The sequence below is a fragment of the Mustela nigripes genome, chromosome 3 (genome assembly GCF_022355385.1).
Source record: "Mustela nigripes isolate SB6536 chromosome 3, MUSNIG.SB6536, whole genome shotgun sequence".
Classification (NCBI taxonomy): Eukaryota; Metazoa; Chordata; class Mammalia; order Carnivora; family Mustelidae; genus Mustela; species Mustela nigripes.
In genome coordinates this window covers 64,388,446-64,414,704 of record NC_081559.1, presented here as the reverse complement: position 1 = coordinate 64,414,704, position 26,259 = coordinate 64,388,446, and the positions used below count along the sequence as shown (strand labels likewise).

General features: G+C 40.2%; 1 protein-coding gene and 1 pseudogene across 2 annotated transcripts in view; both read right to left on the bottom strand.

The window, feature by feature from the left end:
- Window positions 1-26,259, bottom strand: part of CERS6 (ceramide synthase 6) — a 309,729-nt gene that overhangs the window by 54,127 nt on the left and 229,343 nt on the right. For both annotated transcript variants that reach the window (XM_059394118.1, XM_059394117.1), the window contains exons 5-6: window positions 21,055-21,105; window positions 16,590-16,682 (exon numbers count right to left, since the gene is read on the bottom strand). In XM_059394118.1, the coding sequence (XP_059250101.1) occupies window positions 16,590-16,682; window positions 21,055-21,105 (144 nt within the window). The remainder of the gene's footprint in view (window positions 1-16,589; window positions 16,683-21,054; window positions 21,106-26,259) is intronic.
- LOC132014663 (U4 spliceosomal RNA) lies at window positions 19,233-19,363 on the bottom strand (annotated as a pseudogene).

Sequence of the window (26,259 nt, the reverse complement as noted above, 5' to 3'; positions counted from 1 at the left end):
CTCAAACTGAGGACTGATTCCAAAGACCTTATTCAAAACAGACCAGTCTGATCATCAGTTTCATTGGTGTCCCCCACCTTCTGCTGTTCTGCCATATTGTTTCTGGACATCTTCACAGTCACCATCAAGGGCTCCTTCTATGTTTGCTGCCTAATAAGGACCCTGATCTCAGCTCCCATTCCAGTGGCTGTCCTTATATCAATTATTAGAGATGGAAAAAAGAAATCAGATGTAGTCTTGACTCAAAGTCAATTAGAATGAGTCTGAAATGAAAGGATTCAAGGAAGAGCCATCCAATTTTCATACCAGAATCTGTTAAGATAATACTGTTTTTTTCTTATTACATATTAAATGGCATTTAGAGAACCTAGAATACCCTCTTAGTCTGTTCTGTGTAGGTTTCACAACAGAAATTCCTGGATGCATGTAAAATTCCAGCTACTTGGACTCCATTGCCAAATGTCAGAATGAGAAATGGCATCCTTACTTCAGTTCTCCATGGGAATTTCTCGCAAAATAAAATATTAGTGGTAAAGGCCAGAAGGATTACCCTCATTAAAACATAAGTCTGTGTTCTGTATGATGGAACTCTCTTTGCAATGATTGGGATGCAAAGACTCTTGGAAATAATGCTCTATCTCCAGGCAGCACCAGAAATTCATCATGATGTACAGGTTTTTATGAAAGCAAAATTAACTCACTTCTCATTAGGGGGGAAAAAACCCACTGAAAACAATAAGGAACTTGTTCTCTAAATTTCTATTTGCTGGTAAAGTACTCATAATTTCATATGGTTTCTTTTGGAAATAATCTTAGCAACAAATAAAGCAAAACACTTGTGAACCTTCTAAAAAAAGAAACAAGACCAAGATTTTAAGTGATAGCTGATTTAGATGTAGATGGGTAGTAAAGAGTCATTCTCCTACACCATACACAAAGATAAACTTTAAATGGATGAAAGACCTCAGTGTGAGACAGGAATCCATCAAAATCCTAGAGGGGAGTAACAGCCTCATCAACTTCATTCAAGACTCGTCTCCAAAGGCAAGGGAAACAAAAGTGAAAATGAACTTTTGTTACTTCATCAAGGTCAAAAGCTTCTGCACAGCAAAGGAAACAGTCAACAAAACAAAGAGGCAAACCACAGAATGGGAGAAGATATTTGCAAATGACACTGTAGATAAAGGGCTGATATCTAAGATCTATAAAGAACTTCTCAAACTCAACACCTAAAAAACAAATAATCAAGCCAATAAATGGGCAGAAGACAAAAACAGGCACTTCTCCAAAGAAGACATACACAGCTAGCAGATGCATGAAAAATGTTCATCATCATTAGCCATCAGCGAAATTCAAATCAAAACCACATTGAGATACCACATTACACCTGTTAGAATGGCAAAAATTGACAACGCAAGAAACAACAAATGTTGGAGAGGTTATGGAGAAAGGGGAACCCTCTTACACTGTTGGTGGGAATGGAAGTTGATATAGCCACTTTGGAAAACAGTGTGGAGGTTCCTCAAAAAATTAAAAATAGAGCTACTCTACGACTCAGCAATTACACTACTGGGCATTTACGCCAAAGATATAGATGTAGTAAAAAGAAAGGGCATATGCACCCCAATGTTCAGAGCAGCAATGCCCCCAATAGCCAAACTGTGGAAAGAGCCGAGATGCCCTTCTACAGACAAATGGATAAAGAAGATGTGGTCCATATATATAATGGAATATTACTCAGGCATCAGAAGGATGAATACCCACCATTTACATCAACATGGATGGAACTGGAGAAGATTATGCTGAGTGAAATAAGTGAAGCAGAGAAAGTCAATTATCATATGGTTTCATTTATTTGTGGAGCATAAGGAATAGCATGGAGGACATTAGGAGAAGGAAGGGAAAAATGAAACAGGGGGGATTAGTGAGGGAGACGAACCATGAGACACTCTACACTATGGGAAACAAACCGAGGGTTTTAGAGGGGAGGGGGGCAAGGGGATGGGTGAATCTGGTGATGGGTATTAAGGAGGGCATGGATTGCATGGGGCACTGGGTGTTATACAAAAACAATGAATCATGGAACACTACATCAAAAACTAATGGTGTACTGTATGGTGACTAATATAACACAATGAAAAACTTAAAAAATAAAGAGAAGACATGTGAGATTTAAAAAAAATATATATGAAATATTTCTAAAGTACAAGGCAAAGAAAAGACTTCCTTCTCAGATGCAAATGACATGGATTACCTTTCCTGAATTTAACAAATAAAATTAATATGATAAACTTATAATAGAAAATTACCTGATTAGAAATGAGGTAATTATCACCAGGTTGCCCATTTAACAAATTTTCAAATTCTCTAAGGGAATGGACAGACAACACCATAAAAAAATTTTTTTTTTGAAAGAGAGAGAGAACAGAGAGGGAGAGTCTAAGAGAGAGGAGAGAGAATGTTAAGCAGGCTCGCTGCTTAGCACGGAAACTGACATGGGCTTGATCTCAAAACTCTTGAGATATGACCCGAGCCAAATCAAGAGTTGGGTGCTTAACTGACTGAGCCACCCAGGCAACCCAGCAACACTGTAATTTAAAAATGATTTCACTGTATGGCAACTACAACAACAGTTCACATCTCTCAGGTCTATTTGTTTTGTTTTACTTTGTTTTAAATAGTTTATTTGAACCTTCAAGGTACCTAGAAAGTTGTGTGACTTTTTATAGAATAACATGTTATTTTCATAGAGATCAATAACACTGTCTTCCTATCTCTTCACTTGGGATTTTGCAGCTTGAGGGTAAAACTCAGAAAGATGGGGAGAAGCAAGTTGTGCAAGAAGTGGCAATGTGCTGGCAATGTGCAGGGGACAGCGGCCATGTAGGCTCATCTCCACCACAGCCCAAATGCACAGATGGAGACAGGAGGATCTCAGACACAACTTACATATGGCAAGAAAAACCACAGGTACATTTTCCTTTGAGGGAATATGAAAAATAGGTTCTCAACCTGTGGCTATAGCTTAAGTCCTGATTAATAAATAGCATGAATATAAAAATAAAAATAAAAACACATAAATATATATCCATATGTGTGTATATACATATATATATCTCTATATATGTATCTCTATCTCTGCCTTTTAAAGAACTAAAAAACAAGAGACTGAAAAACCACCTTGGTCTTGAGATGATGACTGAAGTAAAAGTATATTCATGATGATTTACAGAAATCAGTTGATTCTGATTTGCCCCATATTAGGTAATTTGAGGAAAATTATACCTTTCTCTTACTCATGCATGGCGTGAAAAGTTCACAGAAGGTATTTAAAAATGTCAACTTTGGGGTATCTGCAGTCTTCCTCAATTGATTTGGCTATTTTATTTTTAGCTGGCCTCGAATATTGGTGTACTATAAAGAGAACTGGTTAAATGTGCCATTAAAAAAAAAAGGTATTTCAAGTAACAAGGCTCTTCAAAAACTGTGACTTGAATTCACTGTCATTCTCATGGACAGCCTATGTATGTTAGGGTAAATATTCATAGGAAAACGTAGGAAGGGATAAAAAAGTGTGATTGATTTGAGAAATATTTGTTCAATTATAAAATGGAGTAGTTCTGACAGATATTATTCAGCTATCCCTTCTCTAAATTTCAATCTATGAATAAAACTTCATTTACACTAAATCTATAGTCACATTTATTTCAACACTTTTTCCCCAACAGACTAGATTTTTCTACCTTTGAACTAAACATATACGGACTGAGGTCTTTATGGAAGAGAACTGTCGCATATGGACAGCATTCTAAAAACAAGCTGCGTGCTAAGAAATTGATTAAAGACGTCCAAACTTACTATTGCTACTATCAAAATGTTCGAAATATATGTACTGATATGATTTAAATACCTCTACTAGCCGATCTCAAATCTGACATCCTAACTATTCAGCAGATACATACATCTAGGCCACTCTAGTTTAGAGCAGAGAATGGCACAATATGACCCCCAAGCCAAATCTGGTTCTCCATTTATTTTTGTAAATAAAGTTTTATTAGAACACTGTCACATTCATTTGTTTAGCTAATGTCTATCGCAGTGTTCTTCCTACAGTTGAGTGCTTGCAACAGAGACTGTGTGATCTGCAAGTTTAAGATATTTACTACCTGCCCTTCACAGAAAAGTCTGATGGCCCTGACCTTAGAGCCCATCTAAGGACATATTTTGGGAAACTTAAGTCATGTTATCAGAGATGTGACAACTGCATAGTGTCATGTTCAACTTCATCAAATTTTCTTCAGATAAAGGTTTATAAGAGATTTAATTTTCATAGCTGTTCAGTAAGATATTACTCTCAATAATTAGTAAGTAATCAATAAGATATTACTCTTAAAATTCAGATAAACTATAAAAAAAAGTTTTGGCAGACAGCTATTAAAATTCTCATGAAAAATCACAACTACAACTTCAAGAAAATTTGAAAATCAAGGAATTTTTTCACCAGTTTTTAAAACAAAAGCTGTCTGTCCGCAGGCATTATTACTTTCCCTACTGCTAGACGTACTATTACTTTATAGCTTCTGGGAACATATATAAAGTGAAATAAAGAACCGCCGCATAAGCAGTGTTTACCCAATCTTTCTCCTGTGTAACATTTATGATAGCATTTCAAGATCAAGAACTCATAATCTTGTCTCCTATGAATTATTTAGTTAATATTTAATATTTAATTGATTTTATTACTATGGAAAGGATACAATAAAATTTTATTTCTACAACAGAAAATAGTAAGATAGTGCCACTAATTCCTTTCCAGGGTGCCTGGCCAGAGAGCAGAACATTAATTTGCAACTCTCTGGAGTCCTCCTCCACACTTGATTTTCCTTTCCCCGTCAAAAGAACACTCTCCAAATACACCATGCTTTCAAGTGACATAGATATTTTTCTTAATTGTATACATATGGTTTTTTTCTCACTGAACTTTGGGTCTTCAGAAATTTTCATCACTGGTAGTTCTTGCCACATCCCAAGTACTTGGAGTTAGAGGCCTTTTATATAACCTTCTGGGCTCCGTTTAAATTATACTTGCCCACTCACACTAACTTGTACAGCTTTTAATGCTAGGAGGGTCACTTCTGAGAGATTTTAAATATACTTGATGCACAGGTTTCAAACTTTATTCTCTCTCCCTTTCAGTATCCCTGAGGACAAAAGCAATGGTATCAAGTAAACCCATTCATGTTGAAAACATCCAGAATGATCAGTAGGGGGCAGACTGTGCTCGAGTAAAATCAGAAACATCCCAGGACTCAAAAAGTCATCACCTTCCTCTTTACTGCAAAGCCCTTGATACACAAAATGACAATGGCAATCAAGGACTCAATTTTGTGCTTTAGATGAAGATGAAAAATGTCTTCTTCAGGTCAGCCAAGTCAGGGTAATGCTGTCAGTTGTCAGAAGGGGTTCAGAGGAACGCTTACTATTCCCACTGGCCTTATCTCTTGTCATATAACTCCTAGTCCCTTCAGCTGTTGGAGCTCCCCACTCTAATTCACAAATAGCCAGAACTCTGCCAGCAGAATTCACCTGTCAAGCTTCTTCCTGCCCCCATGCAAGCTCTGGCCATGCAGGTTCTTTGTTGTTGTAGTTGTTGTTATTGTTTGTTTGTTTTGTAGCTGGAACCCTGGTGTATCTCTTCTCTTCTCCAAGACCCACTCCATTTGGACTACCTGGTGAACTCCCATCTACCTTCCAATAAGGCCCATTAATTCTCAAGCTCCAAAGGCTTTGTCTGACACTGTGATTTAGTCACCTAAAGTAAGTACTATTAGAACTGCATTTTATAATGAAACCAAGGCACAGAGATGCAGTGTAATTCTTCCAAAGTCACACAAAAGAACAGGCTAGAGCCAGACCTGTATTGGGTTGCATGTGACTCCACAGCCCATCTCTAACGATGTGGCAGACGGCTGCTCAGAAACAGATGTGAGAAATGAGGACTGTGAGGAAGGGAGTCCTAGAGAAAGGACACTTCTGAAAACACACAGAAGTGAGAGACTAACAAATGGAACACAGTCCATACCCAAAAGGCAGGAAGAGAAGGGAACCAAGAGCAAAGATACAGAGTTAGCTGTGAGTGGAAAGGGCGCCCCTCCTTAGGAGGCCAAAATTAAGGATGTGGGAGTCGGTCTATTGGTATTTATGCGGGTAGAAACAGAGGGAATTTTGGAGATGGGGAGAGAGTTAGAGCTATGATAAACCGGAGTGGTTGTTTTCCCAAGACCCCAGTGGGTGTTCTCCCAAGACATCAAGGATGACTTGAGAACAACTCCTCAGAGGAAGCTGAATGATTGAACCTCCCCCATGAAAGTGGAACCTTCCAAGTGCCAATGGCACCTCCTGGGAGAACGAGGGACTCCAGAGGCCCTGGACCTAAAGACCCAGAACCATAGATCAGCAGCACGGCGTAGATCCTGGGGTGTGGGTCTCCCTGCAGTGCAGCAATGCTGCGGCCCTATGCGCCACACAAGAAGAAGAGGCTCCTGGCTGTCGCCCCCTGCACACCACTGCCAAGCCCCACGACTGCCCAGTGCCTGGGTGTTGGGATGTGACAGCGAAATAGGTTTAAGAGCCCTTCCCTGGCAAGTCACCCGGGGAGTCTGAGTGCCAGAGGAAGCCACTAGTTAAGGCAGCCTTTGAATAAAAACCTGTATAATTGCCCCATAAAGCATACTCCTTTTCCAGGCGACAGTGTCCCATTGTTCTCTCTCCAGCCTGCACAGAGCAGTGAGTTGCAATGTTCTGATCACAGGTGGTTAGCTTATAAAATCAGCCGCCTCTTCTTCCCTTCTTCTCATGTGAAGACACAATAGTGAGAAAGGACAGGCGTAAAGCCTGAGAGTCTGGGATATGTGCCTCAGAACTTGGACGGCAAGGTGGTGCTACTCCAGTCACACACACAGGAGTGTGAAGGAGACATCAAGGGGCCTGCCCAACTGTGTCTCCAAGGAGCAGCTCCAAGGTGACATAGAGAGACAATACCAGGTCGCGTTCCACCCTTCTTGGGATCCCGGGTGTCCTGTGGCATGATTTGAGCTTTTTTTTTTTTTTTTTTTTTTTTTTAAGATTTTATTTATTCGTTTGCCAGAGAGAGAGACAGTACAAGCCGGGAGAGTAGCAGGCAGAGGGAGAGGGAGAAGCAGGCTCTCTGTGGAGCAGGGAGCTGGATGCAGGACTCGATCCCACGACCCTGGGATCATGACCTGAATGGAAGGCAGACACTTAATGAACTAAAACACCCAGGCATTCCTAGCTTTTCAAACTAAGAAAGGACACACTAATACCAGCTGGGGTCCTTGAAGTCCTTGCTCTAGAAAATACTTAAGTAATCTACACCAGCAGTTCTTGGAGGTTTTGGTCTCAGAACACTTTTATATTTTCAAAAATCACTGAGGACATCAAAAAGTGTTTGTTGATGTGAGCTATATATCTCTTTAGCCTTTGTCACATTAGACATTAAAACTGAGAAATTTGAAAAACATTTATTAATTTAAGTAAAATCTCTTACATGTTAATGAACATAAATATTTTCCTGAAAAATAACATATTTTCCAAAATTAAAAAAAAATGGTGAGGACAGTGGCAGTGGCAAAGAGATTATTGCAAATCTCTTTGATGTCTGGCTTAAGACAGGAGAGCTGGATTCTTTTCAACAGCTGATACATTCAAATTATTGCCCTAAGTTATTCTATCTAGTTGAAGTATATAAGGAAAATCTAGCACCAAACAGTTGGAAAAGGGAGAAGTATCTTGACAGTCTTTTCACATAGTTATGAATATTTTTCTTTGATATTGTATGCGAATTTGACAAGTGGGATATTCTTAAAGGTTAAGTACAATGTAGAATCTAAAACCATACCAATACCCTTTTCATATTCTTTTACATTTAATTCCTTTGGTTTGCCTTGACCTTTGAATGGATATTTTACTCATGTATGACTTTGTAGCATCATGCATTAGTCACCTGGAAAATACTGGTTCACCGAGTTAATATTTTTAAAAACCACTTTTATCAACATCCCTACCAAACTCATCAGGTAAGTCTTTAAGGATTGGGATATTATCAAGATCTCACTGGTGGACAGGGGTCTTCCAAAAATCTAATTTTTGCTTGAAGGCTTGAGGGTTTTTTTTTTTTTTTTTGCATTAACATATAATGTATGTATATATATGCATATATACACATATATGTATATATATAATATATTATTTGTTTCAGGGGTACAGGTCTCTGATTCATCTGTCTCACACAATTCACAGTACTCACCATAGCACACACCCTCCCCAATGTCCATAACCCACTCACCCCATCCCTCCCACCCCCCTCCACTCCAGCAACCCTCAGTTTGTTTCCTGGGATTAGGAGTCTCTTATGGTTTGTCTTCCTCTCTGGTTTTCTCTTGTTTCATTTGTCCTCCCTTCCCCTATGATTCTGTCTTGTTTCTCAAATTCCTCCTATCAGTAAGGTCATGTGATAATTGTCTTTTTCTGATGGATTTATTTTGCTTAGCATAATACCCTCTAGTTCCATCCACATTGTTGCAAATGGCACGATTACATATTTGAAGTCTGCATAATTTTCCTATGTGTGTGTGCGTGTGTGTGCATGAGTGTGTGTATACACCACTTCTTCTTTATCCATTCATCTGTTGATGGACATCTAGGCTCTTTCCATAGTTTGGCTATTGGGTGCATGTGGCCCTTCGGATCACTACATTTGTATCTTTAGGGTAAATACCCAGTAGTGCAATTGCTGGGTCATAGGGTAGCTCTATTTTCAACTTTTTGAGGAACCTACATACTGTTTTCCAGAGTGGCTGCACCAGCTTGCATTCCCACTAACAGTATAGGAGGGTTCCCCTTTATCCACATCCTCACCAACATCTGTTGTTTTCTGACTGGTTAATTTCAGGCATTCTGACTGGTGTGAAGTGGAATCTCACTGTGGTTTTTATTTGTATTTCCCTGATGACAGCTTGAGTTTTATCACTGACAACAAATAACGTCAATTTTCTTCTTGAATCAGTTTGGCAAAGTTACTTTGTGCATTTTCAAAAAAAAATGACTATCAAATATACAAGTTGGAATAACCACAATTTGTCAGTCATTCTGCTGAGTAAAAATGAGATTTACAGGAGAAAAGGAGCAGCTTATTCAGCTCACAACACAAAGCACTAAGTGCACGTGATTTTTCTCAAGACACTATTGGACAATGTCAGGCAGCCAAAGTTCTTTACGCCTACTTCCCATTTTATCACACAAGATATTTTTAAGTGTATACTCACGAATAGAGAGTAAATAAAATTAACACTTTCAATGCTTCACCGAGAACCTTCTTTATTTATTTATTTTAATTTATATTTTATTTATGTTCAGCATAACAGTATTCATTATTTTTTCACCACACCCAGTGCTCCATGCAATCCGTGCCCTCTATAACACCCACCACCTGGTACCCCAACCTCCCCCCCCCCCCGCCACTTCAAACCCTTCAGATTGTTTTTCAGAGTCCATAGTCTCTCATGGTTCACCTCCCCTTCCAATTTCTCCTGGAAAACTTCTTAACTGACATTGTCTCTTCCTAAGCATGTAGCAGTGAAGAATATGGCTACTAGTACCGTTTAGGGATGCTGCCTGCAACTTTGCCCACTCTTACTTCTGGACTACGAGTATACTTTCAACACAGTCAGGAAGGCAAATGTCATTTTAGTATTATTATGGAAACAGTTTTCACCTTGCAGACCTCCATGGGTCCACAGACTACACTTTGAGAACTGCTGATCTAGAAATATGATTTCCCAAATCATTCAAGGAAATGATAATTAGCCATATTATTAGCAATAGCTGCACTAGTCAGGATAAACAAAATTCCAGGTCAAAAACAAAGCCTTTAAAACTTCAGTGGTTTAAAACAAAAGCTTGTTTCTTATACACTGCATGTTACCTTGGGCAGGGGGTGGGGCGAGTGCTGGTACTTTGCTCACCGCAGTCACTCAGGGACCCAGGCCGATGCAGCAGCCCCCATCTCAGATGTTACCCATCACAATACTACAGGGGAAAAGAGACACTAGAAGGTCTCACTACTGATTAAATACCTCAAAGTGACTCAAGTCAATTCTGCTCCCAGCCTACCAGTCACCTGGCCCCATCTAACCGTAAAAGGGGGCAAGGCTGAGAAGTACAATCCTACAAGTACCTGGGGGTAGAGAGGGGTTAATATTTGGTGAATCAAATGAGCATTTACTATATGCCAGGCACTGTTCAAAGAGTATGTATTATTTATTTATGCTCACAAAACCCCCATGAATTAGATTACATGAATCTCATTCTTTGGATCAGGAAACCAAAGCACAGAGAAGTAAAGTAACATGCTCAAGGTAATTCCACATTAGGAAGGGTGCTGAGCAGGCAGATGGACTTCAGAGCCCAAGTCTTTAACTTCTAAGCCAAAATGCCCATAATTGTTCCCCGGCCTAGAACTGAGAAAAATAATAACATTTTCATAAAGATAAATTTAAAGAACTGTCCTTTATTACGAGGTGTCCTTTCTCCTTTAAAATGTTAAAATTTCCCTTCCTTTATGAATTGAGGGTGATAAGTAGCAGGCGTTTTTAAAATCTCCTTACTAGGCAAAGTAAAAGGTTGTCAACCTTAAGTTAATTCTTCTTTCTAATTATTTTTGCTAATTTTAATTAACCAAAAATAGCTTTGGGGGTTTTTGTTTGTTGGCTGGGTTTAGGGCTATGTGTTGATTCAACCAAATTTTGGCCATTATGTGCTAGTTAATGTCCTAAGCTCTATTCATCAAGCATTATATCAGTTTTCATGGATATTACTTCATATAATTCCACGCCATCCTGCTTCCTTATAAGGAAGATTATTGCATGTATTTTCTTTCACCTTAAAACTAACTGAAGCAGTAAAGATCTGGAGCCAGGCAAGCCCCTACTTGTAGCAACGGTTCAGTTACTCCCTGCAAAAGTTACCAGAGAGCAAAACCAAGCCCGTCAATAAGTTTCTTGCTGAACTTAACCATCATACCTTTCTCTGTTAGGAATCTTCTACAGGATGTAGTTTTTCTCTCAGGTTAAAGACCAAAAAAGCAACCAGCTGACTTAACCAGCTGGGCCCTGGAACTTGGCCATGGATGGTTTCCTACAAGGACTCTGAACACGAGCAGTGTTTATTGGCCAAGAGCCCAGGTTTTCGAGCCAAACAGCAGCTTAGTTAAAAGGGACAGAGGGCTTAGACATGAGCAAACTGTTCCGAGCTCCACCACATTTATTAGTTTCTCTTGGAAAATTTAGATGTGCACGAGAAACACTCATTGCGAACAGGTGCTAAAGAACAGATTTTTAATAAAAATTAAACCTTGGGATATAAAAGATGTTTCCAGTATTGCTGAATACTGAGAGTACACCTGTTGTTTTAATAAGATACCTTAATAATTTTGGGTTCACAGAAGAAAGGAAGGAAAACAGGAAGAAAGGGAAGAAATGGAGGGAAGAAAGAAGAAAAAGGTAAGTAAGATAAAATTCTCAAAATATCATGGTAGCACATAATAGAACATCTAAATTATAAGTCCATTATACCAAATGACTACATCTGGGCCCGTCCTTTCCCTTTGGAAAGGTTAATAATAATATGTCGCATCACTCACCAAATAAGTACCAACCCTGGAAAGGATCAAGAGAGAGGCATTTGGAAACAGAGAAACTAAGAAAAAAAAAAAAAAAAGATTGGCAATACTAGGATACTTCTAGGGAAAAAGCATTTATCAATATAAAAGCTACTTTAAAAGACTTATGAACTCATTAAGTCACAAAAAATGATTTCTAAACCTCACTTCAGTTATTGATTTTTAACAGTCTGAGGCATGCCTTCAGATTCAACATTTATAAATTCTGGCCCCTATTTGAAATGGCCATTCAAGTTCCTTGTCATTTAAGAGGGAAACCAAAGAAACATTCTTTACAACTTTCTATTCAAACCCTGTGAAAAGCCCTCCATCCTGAGTCGTTGATGGATGTCTTCGAACCTCTCTATTTTATAGTGAGGAGGCAGGCTGTTGTTATAGGGTTCAGTTAATAGTTGGTAGGGATAATACAAGATAGGGAATGTATCTGGCAGCCAGGATATTGGACTAATCCTCACTGATGGACGGCACAGCAGATCCTCCAGGCATCAGCGCGATGGAGACGAACAGTAAGAACCTGCAGTGACAGTCAGCAAGATGCAAAGGAGAAACACGAGAGCTGCGATTCACTAAGGAGAGATGGCAATGGGGAAAAAGGCCTTCCTTGTGAAAACCTGTGTTGATTTGGAAAACAGTGTGGAGATTCCTTAAGAAATTAAAAATAGAGCTTCTCTATGACCCTGCAATTTGTATCTACCCCAAAAGATACAGATGTAGTGAAAAGAAGGGCCATCTGTACCCCAATGTTCACAGCAGCAATGGCCACAGTCACCAAACTGTGGAAAGAACCAAGATGCCCTTCAAAGGATGAATGGATAAGGAAGATGTGGTCCATATACACTATGGAGTATTATGCCTCCATCAGAAAGGACGAATACCCAACTTGTGTATCAACATGGACAGAACTAGAAGAGATTATGCTGAGTGAAATAAGCCAAGCAGAGAGAGTCAATTATCATATGGTTTCACTTACTTGTGGAGCATAAGGAATAACACGGAGGACATTGGGAGTTGGAGAGAAGGGAGTTGGGGGAAATAGGAGGGGGAGACAGAGACAAACCATGAGAGACTGCGGACTCAGAAACAAACAGGGTTTTGGTAGAGGGTTAGGTGAGCTTGGTGGTGGGTATTATGGAGGGTACATATTGCATGGAGCACTGGGTGTGGTGCATAAACAACGAATTTGGGAACACTGAAAAGAAATAAAATAAAATAAAATAGAAAAAAAAATAAAACCTGTGCTGAGTAATTTCCCACTCTATGCAAGGAAGAAAAAACCAACTGCACCAGGAATGTCCAAAGGTACTCTGACCAGCTGAAGAAGGGAGAGGGGACACGTGTCTAAAACAGGCTATTGGTGTTTACTAAGAAAAAAACAGAGATGTCATTGTGAAACACTGAAAATATGTACCAGCCTGAGATCAGTTCCACGAATTTCACTGTAAAATCACTCTTCTTATACATAGGTGGTTTCCACACAGAGGCAAGATATATTTAAACCACACAACATGATACACTTCAACCCTAGAAAATGATCCCCTTATGACAGCTATTAGCTAACGGTCACTTGACTTCAAAAAATGAAGACTTTATGAGTCCTCTTAGCTCACTGAAAATACATGTTAAATGCACGTTGAGAAAATTCAAGCAAACAGAAGGGGTTTGGTGACTTTCGGTATGTAATGTCTCACTGGGATTAGGAGCCGAGTACAGTTATAGTCTTGCTTTTATTAATCTATTTGACTCTAGATGGCACAGCTAATTCTCAGTAAGCAAAAGAGAAACCACTAAAAATGGCAAAGAGCTGCAAAAGGGTTACTACCTCTAATGTCAGGAGCAAGGCAAGGCAAGGCAATACAAGAATTGCTTACATGTCTAATCTCAGAGCAAATCACAGAAACTCGCTGGGTAAATTAGGGCTCTAATTCATTCCCACACAGCACAACCCTGAAAAATTTACATAGACTCACTATATATCAATTTTCCCAGCTACAAAATGGGAAGATATTCAACCCTCCTTTTTTTTAATGCAAGTTTTTTCTGTAGCTACCTGGAAAAAAGTGCTTCACAAAAGAAAACAAAATGCATATTACTCAGCCTTATAAAGGGAGAACATTCTGACATAGGCTACAGCAGAGATGATCCCGACGATATTATGCTAAGTGAGATAAGCCAGCCACAAAATGACAAATACGGTACGATTCCACTTATATGAGGTACACAGAGACAGAGAGTGGAATGGTGGCAGTCAGAGGCCGGAGGGGAGGGGACAATGGGGGAATTATGGTTTAACAGGTACAGAGTTTCAGTTATGCAAGATGGAAAGAGTTCTGGAAACTGGTGGCACAACTGTGTGAATATGTGGAAAACTTCTGAACTGCACACTTCAAATGGTTAAGAAGGTACAATCTTATGTTTTGTATTTCTACCACAGTTAAAGGTTTAAAAAAACAAAGGAGTAAAAGGCACAATAAGCCTAGCACTGTGCCTAGCACGAGGACTTGATCCGTCTACAAGTACTAAGGACAGGAATGAAGAAGGTTCTTCACGTAAGACAGATGAGATCTAATCTGACTGGCCTACCACTACTGGGGTATCTTTAAACATTTCCAGAAAGTGACCCAGCATGGTACAATGAGGAAGGAACCACAAATGATAGTTGTCAATGAGTTATCTGCTCTGCCAAGCTCCAGCTCTCACAGGGATCAGCCCTTTCTGAGAATCAAACAACAGACATCTCAGGCAGGCAGTGCAGTCACACAGGGTAAGGAAAGCCAGCTTTGGGACAGCCCAGAGAGCCTGTGTTGGAGGAAAGAGGCCGGTATGCCCCTGAGGAAAGGGGCCACAGGTAGCAGGACCACAGGCTCGTACGTGTTCTTCTGCAGCCACTTGGATACCGCGTGGTAACGCAGCAGCTTACTGATCTAACCAAGGAAGTTACACTGTTCCAGTCTTGTGCTCCTTGACAACACATAGTTCTGTTTGCAGAGGACTTTGGAAGGTATTCCATTAGTAAGTCAGAAGACATTCTGATGAGTCTGTTTACTCACTCACCCTAAACTTACTGATCCTCATCACCAGCAGGTGCACTGATGGCCATGGCACAAAGACAAACATATCTTGCTCTTTCGCCCTTCAAGTCTGGGGAAGGGACAGAGGCAGGCCACCAGGTCACAGTTCATTTAAGAATGTTTTATTTTCATGACGTATTTTGAGGTTAGATAACTCTGACGAAGGAAAAGCTCAGTCATGGGGCTGGGACACTGAAAGCTTACTCTCTCTCAGAGGCTATAAATATAGTTAAAAAACAGAACATGTACACATTGGGCACTTGTAAACTAAACCCAGAAGAAGGAGTGGTCAAAAATTCTGGAGGAATTGAATTAGCCTTCAAAGAAGAGATTATTACTTTAGACTAGGCTGGGTTTGGGAAGAGGGAAATAGGGTATATTCTAGCCAAGGTAAGGTCTTGTTAAAAAAAAAAAAAGGTGCATGAAAAAAATTATGTGCGATCAGTGATGAGAAGATACTCTTGCTGGGATATATGTGTGTGTCAGAGGGGGAGGCTGGAGGATGGTGATGAGACTGGAGAAGTAGCTTTGAATCATGTTGACTGGCTTTGTCCTGAAGGTTTTAGAAATATAACTTAGGTGGCCGTTTAGATAGGAGGACTATTTAAAAGGCTGCTGCAACAGATTAAGCAAAAAAGTCGCGATGGCTCTAGGTAAATGTGTCCATGATATTAAGAGTTCAAGTATAAGGAGAAGCAAAGAGGAGGGCAAAGGAAAACCCTAGCTTGTGTGACTTCCGCTTCCCGGAAGAACCAAAAGACTAGGGGATGATCATGTCTTCAGCTGGAAATAATTTGCAAGTAAAATTCAGTTTCCTCATTCACAAAATGAGGATAAACAATAAATGATTGAACTGGATCTTGGAGTTGATGGGAAGATTAAATGAGAAAATAAATACAAAGAACATATTACTATAACTTATGCCTAGATTTGTGGAAGTGTGGACCTAGAGAGAACCCAGGGCTGAAGAGAAACATTTGGGAGCTCTTGGTACATGAGTTATGGTTGGTAAGGCTGAAAGATATAAGCTGATCATCCCGGAGATGATGTCCTGTCATCCAGGACTAGACCCTGCACAGATGAGCGCATGAGGTACCGAGCTGCGGGGCCCCGAAGACGACTTTGAAGGAATGATCCAAATATGGGAGTCTGGAGAAAATGGTATGATGGAAAAATTACAAGCAGTAGCTAGCCAGAAGTGTCTATTCTTCCCAGAAGCTGGTAGGATGAGAGCTTGAAGGGGTGGGTTTGAACACTGAGGAGTTCAAGGCACCCACGGCAAAAGCCAGTCCGGTGAGGGGGATGGGTGGAGGCTGACCACAGTCCAGGGAGCCAAGTTGTATTTTCATGATGTATTTGGATGTTGGATAATTCTAATTAAGGAAAAATTCATTCATGGGGCTGGGACAATGAGAATTTACTCTCTCCCAAGGGCTACAGATACAATTTTTCTTCTTTATTTAATCTGAAGAACAGAGGGCTCTGTGAATCAGACAGAGAGAAATTGCTGCTGTTTGGATTCATTGGTATATTTTTTCACGGAGAAAAGAACACCAGACTTGGAGGAAGGAGGGAAGAGCCGATGTGAAAAAAACATAAAGCCCCACAGGCAAAATAAGGACCTCTCTGTGGTAACGTAGAAAGCAGGACTAAGCTAGCCCTGTCAGAGAACAGGAGTGAGCGCCTTTGAGACTCGACACCCATCTGCCAGGGGCCACCCAGCACACACATCTGCAAGCGTTTCACAGCCCAACCACTCTTACCTTTCTTTTGATATCAGTGAACTGGGAAAACATTAAAGACCAATAAAACGACAGCTCCAGGATATAATAGTAGTGAAGGTCAGTTGTGAGTGGCTGAGGATCAAAGAAAAAAAGGAAAGATTAATAGTTAATAGGAAACCAATTTGTGTCCCCAGCATCTCAAGCTCAGGGCTGCAAAGGGACACGGTGTTATGCCTCCGCAAATCCCAGCCCCATTCTTTCTGTGGAGAAGAAGGGCTTTGAAGCAAGCCTCTGATTTGCAGTGGGATGGCCTTAAGTTTTGTTACAGCCCCAGCAAAAGAGTGTCAGTGAATAGGAACATTTGGTACCCAATTCACTATTTATTTTAACAACAAGATTTACAGTTCCTTGATATAAGTATCTGTAAGATTCCTTGGACAACCTGAAAAAAAACAACCCAAAAAACAAACAACAAACAACAATAACAAAACCAACCACATACACAAAAAGAATAACTCTGGAAAGTGTTGTGAAATTCCATAGTACAGGGGCAATGGAGGTAGGTGTCAGATGGGTCATGGAGGTCAAGTTCTGCATTAATCAGAGCTTTCTTGGTATTAGTAAATGTTCCATACATTGTAAATATAAAAAAAGGTAACTCAAAAATATTTATTAAAAGACATAGGAAAAAGGAAGCTGCCAAGAAATACCAGGCTAGGCCCCCAGCCAGGAAATCTGAGACCAAGTCTTGGCTCCATAGCTCAGTAGGTATAAAATCTGGGCCTTAATTTACTTATTGTAAAATGGAGGTGACACCTGCTCTATCTGCCTCAGAGGTCCAGGAATGGGGAGGGGCTCAGGGAGGCAGCAGAAGTCAGGAATATTTATTGTATTTACTAAGCTATAATGAAATATCTTACTTTACCAGAAGACCTTTGAAATGCATCATCTCCAAGCTATCCACAATGTAACAGTATACACAGTAACTACAATTGAAACTTTAATGCTCTGTGAACTAATAGAAGCATAACAAATCACTTTCCAGAGAAGCTGGCACTCACTTAACTACTAAGTCTACCAGCTTTACCCACTGGCACTAAAGAAAACATTTGCCCCTCCCACTGAGCTTTGGCAACAGTGAGGGGGTACAGGATGCTGTACCACCAGCGATACCCAAGCTCTGAGAGACAATGAGTATCAGTGTGTTTATCAAACTCAGCACCACCCCAGGGAGCATATATTTTCCACTGAATTGTCCTTTTAAAAATTTGCAGGCATTAGCAGTAAGGGATGGGTATTCAGGTCAGACACATGGCAGCAATGAATCTAGAAAATAGGGCACTGGCTTTAGGACCTTTGGAGCCAAGGTTAAATTTCAGTTTTAATGAGATTTCCTGCACCACCACCTGGGAAAAGCCATGGAGGGCTAGGAAGACAAGTGAGAGCACATCTTAGAAACCACTGAGTTTGTAAGAGCATCACATTACAAAACTGCTACATTCAAGGAATGCTCTGCAGCTGACAAGGCTTACCTGCATGTTAATTTCTTTGACTCTCATAAAAATCCTATGGAATTAGTACCATCATTTTCTAGATGGTATAGTTGACTGGCAATTGCCAGCAGTTGGTTTGGGTTGAAAGGTCAATCACCAGTCTTCCGGGTAGTGAGGCTCTGTGACTACCCTGTTAGGGGTTCTCATTCCCAAATTGGGCTCTTTATGACAAACTAAACAGGGCCAACTAAAGCCACTTTCCATTATTTTAAACTTAAAATAAATACACATATATAAAAATCATCATATAATAAGTTACATATATACTAATACACGAGAAGCAGTGTGCCTTTAATAAAATTGCAACAGACGACTACTCTCAACTAAATATATGTCCAGTTATTTAATATACATGTTAAAGACATAATAAATATGCTTCATGAGCATGATCTGTCTTTTAAAGTACCCTTAAGAGGGCGCCTGGGTGGCTCACTGGGTAAAGCCTCTGCCTTCGGCTCAGGTCATGATCCCAGGGTCCTGGGATTGGGCCCCGCATCGGGCTCTCTGCTCAGCGGAGAGCCTGCTTCCCTCTCTCTCTCTGCCTACCTGTGATCTCTGTCTGTCAAATAAATAAATAAAATCTTAAAAAAAAAAAAAAAGTACCCTTAAGGCCTGGGACTGACTCTGAACTGTAATCTGTATACTTATGGAAACATAGCTACCAACAAGGCACTCTAATTACACACATAATAATTACATGCTTTTTTCCCCCCACACATACAAAAAGAAAGAGCTGATTTTTTTTTTTTTTTTTTTTTTAGAATACAGAGTTTATCAAAGCTGACCACTGTTCCTATGAGAGATCATGAACTAGTTCTAGATTTGGGGGGCTAATGCCAAATTCTTCATTTATAAGCAAGGATGTCTTAGCAGAAGACAATCTTGATCTGAATCCCCCCACACAGTATCTTTCCTTCTATGCTAATGATGTTTCTTATTTTTATTTTATTATTGTTATCATTTTTTAAAGCCTTTATTTATTATTTGAGAGAGAGAGAGCAGAGTGAGAGCAAAAAAAAGTGACAGAGAGAGAGAGAGAACGAGAGTAGGGGGAAGGACAGAGGACAAAGCAGGCTCCCCACTGAGCAAGGAGCCCAAAATGGGACTCAATCCCAGGACCTGGGGATCATGACCCGAGCCAAGGGCAGACGCTTAACTGACTGAGCCACCCAGGCACCCCCATTTTATTATTTTTTTAATTAGCAATAATCGCGCCTCGGATAAACCTCATTGGCTACAATACTGCCACTGCACAAAGCTTTATTATTTTTTTAAAGATTTATTTTAGTTTATTTTATTTTTAAGTAATCTCTATAATCAACATGGGACTCAAACTTACAACCCCGAAATCAAGAGTCATGTGCTCTACCAACTGAGTTAGGCAGGCACACTAATGTTTCCTATTTTTAAATATAACTATCTACCAGACCCTCAAATTTTCATGTTAAATCTCTAGTTTTGTCTGTGAAACGGTCAGCAACTACAGTTTTGGGCCACTGCCCCAGCAACTAATTATCTCAGAAAAAAGCAATTCCTTAGCTCCAGCCATAAATGTGAAAGTTATTTCAGATTACATCATCATTATAAAGGGTAGGTATTACATTTCATGTGATGTTTGTCTCAGTGGTGTTCATAGGACAGAATTTACCTCACAAATGCAGTGCATTGGAGCAGCTGCCACCTCCACATGTGAGTTACAGTTTCTAGAAGGTTCTAGATATATAAATAGAATTCTAGATATATTTGGATTTTTCCACTCAATATGCTATTACAGGACACAAAGAGAGGTATAATGACAATATCCCAAGTAGGTAAGATAGTAAAACAGCAGTGGAGCCCGAGAATTGCAGTTGAGCACAGTAAGTGATTGGTTTCAATGTTGCTTTAGTCTCTGTTAGAAAGCCGGGAATGCTCAGCTTTCTCTAACCAGGTCATATTGCTTGTTTACATTCTTTTCCAATCTGAATAAACTACATGAAAGAGATGGAAATGTAAGCTAGAATTCCATTTCAATGTGTCTCTAGCCCTGAACCAACCCAAGGAGTTTCCAAACCGGTCCCTAGCCAGTTGCAACACGGAGTGTGACAGAGAAGGTACAGAGCATGCTTGCTCCCCAGTAACTTTATACATACCCAAAAGACCAAATGCCTCTAAAAAGACAACCCAAGGAATGGAAGGAAGTTAAAGTAAAAAATCCAAAGTGCCTATCATAATATATACCTCTCTATTTTATCACCAAAATACATTGCTGCATTTGATTTTCTTATGTAATATATTCCAAATAACTTGGAATTCCATAAAATTTTCAGTTAAATTACAAGAAAAGACCCAGCTATGACATTCAGATAGTAATTGATCTGAGGGATGCAACACATGCTAATATTATTGAATTCATGGACAGAGGCAAAGGTATGTTGGAGGCAGGGATCTGAAATGCTCCCTTTCTGGGATGTAATTTTCATCTCATTGCTGATGATGGTTTTAAGTCTACTATAATCATACAAGCCTGTTTTTCCATGCTCAAGAAAATGGTACTTGATATATGTATTTAGAGGTTGCTCATAAGCCACAGAGTGGCCTGAACTCCACCTGTCTGCCATAGTCCTACACTTGAACTTTGCGCGCTCGCTGTCCAGATAGACCCTTGCTGGTTTCAGGTCTTCAGGCTCTCCTCTGTGGTAATTAGACATAGATCAGCTATTAGAAGCAGGAATCCCCCAGCTATTGAACTGACTGTATCTCACTCTTCAGCAAATGCACCTTCCAGCTTATTCCACTTGCTAAAGCAATTGAGCTTTGATTTGGAACTTCACTGAGAAGACAAGGTACTTCCCTTAAGGAGGCCAAGTCTGCAACAAGCAGCAGGAATGGAGGCAGGGGCCTAAAACCATGAACCTGACCTAAGGAAGATACCCTGTGCGTGTAAAGACCCAGATGTAACATCTCCTTACCTGATAGGGGTAGTTGTACCAGCAGTGCCTTGTATTCCACAACCAGGGGGTCTGAAAAAAATGACAAACACATTTTACATGTTTTGGAAATGAAGCAGGATAAGAGATGTTTATGGACAGATTCTTGTCCCCAGTATTTGGGAATTCAATAATCTACCTGTATAAGAACTGAAGAACTTTAATTAGAATTAGGATATTAAAGCAATTAATATTCCATTATACATGCTCTCTGGGTAATCTTCTGATGATGTAGGAAAGACGTTAGGTGTCAAAGCCAATAGCCAAGAAAGTATTCTTGAGACATCTTTGATGCAAACAAGGCGGTTTTATTAAAGCATGAAGACAGGCCCCGTGGGCAGGAAGAGCTGCACCAGGGTCATGAGGAGAGGCTGATTATATACTTTCAAGCTGGGAGGGGATAGCATGATTTTCTTAGGAATTTTGGAAACAAGATTTCCAGGACTTTGAGGAAAGTTCATTTTATTGTTATTGTTGGGAAAAGGTCATTTATTACTGTCTAATAAAACCTTAGACATGAGACCCTTCAGATGTATACTGGTGGGTCATATGCTTGAGGGATAATTGCCAACATAAAGAAGTTTCCAAAAGAATTTTTATATGTTAAAGTAGGCTTACAGGATCCTGGGGAGGGGGGAACTGGGCTAGGACTGCCTTCTGCCCTTAGCAAAGTGTAAACATCGAGGCAGTTGAGTCCCTAGAGGAATGTCACTCTGCCTATTTCAAGGAAATGTCAATGGGCGGTAGGTAGTAAGGAAATTTAATATTTTTTCTTCTGCCTTTGTTTCCCAGATCAATAGTATTTCAGGCTACTTCTGTAAGAGAGTCCCCACTAGTATTTTTTGTATTTTACTGGTCACATGGACATTTTCCTACTATGTACCCAGCTTCTGCAGCAGAGCCTTTTAGGGGTCTCACTTAGACCAGATGCAAATCATCAATCTCACTATTATCAATAAACAATGCTGACAGTTGGTGCAAACTACTCTGAAACTCCTCCAACCCAACATTGCAAAGCAACATTATCCATCAATCCTTTCATGCGTTGCTGACCAGCCGTTAAGTAACAGGCGCGGGTATACTGATTACAGTAGACCCGCCCAGACTAAATCCAGGCCCCAGGGAATTAATCCTCACAGCACACTCCACCCCCTAGCTCATGGGCAAGGTCTTTTAAAGACAAAACAATCATTCTTCATTTGACAGCAATCACTTGCCTGATAACACTGTAAAATCAAATAGAACCGGGAAGGGTACACAGGGATTCCAAACATTTATAGAAAGCAGGGAGAGACTGGGCTAGATTTAAACAGGCTGCTGAACAATCCAAGAATACCAGCACAAACGCTCTCCTATTACTGTATTATTCACTTTATAATTCGTTTGTATCTCTGACCTAGAGTTATCAGCATTTCGCGGCGTACATTTACATACATTTGGGATACATCTGTATGTTTCTTACTAAAAAATCACCCATCCTTAACCTGGTCCATGTTTATGCATCTCAAAATGATAACATTATCATTGAAAGATTCATGTTGGCTGTACTTACAAGGACCTAACCTCCTTCCTTACGTTGTCCCATACCGTATGAGATTAATAAAAGTTGCCGCTGTCTGCAGTAGAATAAGGTCTTTGTCTCCCTTAGAGCCGTCTGTACTGTCACCCGTCATCCGTGTCAGCCCTCACCAATGAGGATGAAGACATTGGTTAAGATTTGCTCAGACAGCCCTGCATCCACACTTCTTTTTTTTTTTTTTTTTTTAGGGTTTTTCCCCATGATCTGTTCTTTAGTTGTTCTTTAAACAACTAAATAGTTGTTGAGCTCGAGACTGGGCTCTTGCACATGAACTCCTTTTATCCTGATAAGAGCTCGTAGTATTTGCTTCATTTTATACAGAGGTAAAATAAGGCCCTGTGTTGGAAATAACTCTCCAGGTTAAATGCTAGGCAGTCCCAGAGCTGAAAATCAAACCGACACGCCGGTCTCAAAACCAAACTGTGGGGCGCCTGGGTGGCTCAGTTGGTTGGACGACTGCCTTCGGCTCAGGTCATGATCCTGGAGTCCCGGGATCGAGTCCCGCATCGGGCTCCCAGCTCTTTGGGGAGTCTGCTTCTCCCTCTGACCTTCTCCTCGCTCATGTTCTCTCTCACTGTCTCTCTTTCAAATAAATAAATAAAATCTTTAAAAAAAAAAAAAAAAAAACCAAACTGTGCCCCCGGCCTCTGAGTCTTGTAAAAACGGAACGAGGTATCAGTTTAGGGAACCAGACTGAGGTAAAAAGCCACTCTTTGCCCTAAACCATTCTCCTTTCATTAAAGCACTACTGATTCACCTTCCGTTCCATTTCCCGGGCTTTGCCACTTGGCCATACACATGGAGTAATCTCACCGCATGTAACATCCTGGGTGCCTGAGGGGTGTGCCTGTCTCCTCCCTTTCTCCCACCTATAACACTGATGTCTATTACTGATCTACCTCAGAGTAATTGTGAGGCCCAGATGAGAGAGCATGTATAAAAATACTTTGGAGGCTTTGAAAGTTCAATGTGTTGTCATCATATATAAACACATGTCCTTTGAGGAAGACACAGAAAATAATGAAAAATAATGTGTATTTTTATCACTATTAACATTTCACCTACAGCCCACTTTGGGTCTTTGGGTCTTTTCTTCTATTTAATACAGATATAAACATACATAGATTTGTTTTGGTGGGGGAGTTCTTTTAATTTTATTTATTTTTTATTAACATGTAATGTATTATTTGCCCCAGGGGTACAGGTCTGTGAATCATCAGTCTTACAAATTCACAGCATTCACCATAGCACATACCCTCCCCAATGTCCATGACCCAGTCACCCTATTCCTCCCCCTCTACCCCACAGTAACCCTCAGTTTGTTCCCTGAGATCAAGAGTCCCTAATGGTTTGTCTCCCTCCTGATCACACCTTGTTTCATTTTTTCCCTCCCTACCCCCACGACCCCCTGCCCTGCCTCTCAAATTTCTCATATCAGAGAGATCATATGATAATTGCCTTTCTCTGATGGACTTATTTCGCTTAGCATATTTATTTTTAATCAATAACTTAAACACAGGTACATAATTTTTTAAATGTGGGCATGACATACCAAAATCCATTTTAAGGTATAGTACAAATGTTAGGTTTTACCCTTTTTCTGATAAAGCTGTTTAGCATTTCGACAATTAGTTGAAAGTCCCAGGGGTTGGCAGGAAAGGTATATCCTATGCACATGTTTACGCCCCCAGCACCTACCCAAGCTGACAGTTCAGCATTCATTTACTGAATGCTAATGAAAAGGAATCCAGATTTAAACACAAGGCCTATGACAAACCATGTAGCATTTTCCTGAATCGATCAGTCCCAAGCCTCCAGGCATGTGTGAGCTTTCCTCTGAAGTGGGAATCTCTCCCACTGTGGCTACTCCTTCCAGTGAAAGGAAGGAGAACAAAGGTCTGACTCCCAGTGACCTAGAAAAATTCATTATTTAGAACTTTCCTTCCTCTATGAGTTTCTTGGCTTCTCTTTTTCCCTCACACGCAGGCTGTTCTCTGTGTGCCTCAGATGTGCACCACCTAGACCTGTTTCAATTACGTGCTGAAACTTGACTGACCTGCACGAATACTGGATGAGACTTGGTTTCTCAGTGGACCCCGCCCATGTGAGACAGGAACAAAAGGCCTGAATCTCATGAATTTGAGGGACTACTGGGTCCCAGTTCAGCCAGCAGGCTTATTTGCCAAACAACTGAATGAGAAGTTCTTTCACAAGCTCACACATACCTCTCACTTTGACAACATAAGGTATGAATATCACCTTCTATACACATACCACATTTTTCTGGGATCTCAAGTTATGTGCCTCCCAAACCCTATGAGACAGGTAGAACAAATACAAATCTTATCTTTCTCAAGTACAGATTAGAAAACTTAAGTCCATGGGAAGGTGATTTTCCTAATTTTTTATAGTTCAACACTGGTGTATGAATCTGAATTGCTTATAATATACTAGGTATAACTTCTTTTATTTGAATTGATATCATGAAGCGATCTTTTCTTATAATCAATTTAACAATTTTTCTCTTTTCCATATTTCTGGGAATCTTTTCAGTTTTTACCATACAGTTTTCATACTACCTATCAGGAGGATGGATCAATCAAAAATCAAGGAGGCTTCGTCCAAGTCTTTTGTATCCTAATGTGAACTACAGACTTTGTGTGACTGTCTGTGTGGGTTGATCAAGTGTAGTACATGGACTGGTCTGCTGGGAGATTTGATCACAGGACAGGCTTTGCATATTTGGGGAACAGGGGTATATGGATAGGGACTTCAGGAGGTAATTAAGGTTAAATGAGATCATGAGGATAAGATCACAATCCTAAAAGAACCGGTGGCCTTATAAGAAGAAGAGGTGAGATATATCTTCTTCTTTCTCCCTCATGCTCAGAAGAAAGGCCATGTGATGACAGCACTGAGAAGGTGACCATCAGGAAGACAGGTAAGCCAGAAAGAGAGCCCTCACCAGAAGCTAACCTTCACCCTGCTAAACCTTGATCTGGACCTTCCAACCTCCAGAAATGTGAGAAATAAATAGCCATTGTTTAAGCTACCTAGTTTATGCTACTCTGTTATGACAGCCAGAGCTAGTATAGCATCTAAGGACAATTCTTTACAAATGTGCTTAAAAGTTATTGAACACCACATCAACTAATTTCAAATTAAGACGACTCATGAAACATCTGAACAAAACTGAGACAGACCACAATGCTGTGGGTAAGAAATGACTTCTAACACTCTCCATCTAAACCACAATGTATAATGGGATTTTTCATTATATTACACACATCTGCTGCCAGACACATCACTTGAGACACAACTCTGTGGCAAGCGCATCTGCCAATAACACGGTGTCCAAAAAGAGGCTTCTGTGGCTCTTCTTCCTCCAAGCAAACTCATCCCCAGTACCAGGATGGAGGTCAGAAGTGCTGTGCGTGCGTGCGTGCGTGCGTGCGTGCGTGCGTGGTGGAGGAGGGGTCATCTTATAGTTCTCATTTGCATTTTGACCATATATGCCTAAGATACAGGATTTTTTTTTTTTAAGAGAAAAGTAGAGAATGTGCTCTTTTATCAGGTATCTTCTTTCATCTGCTGCTCTGTAGAGGTTT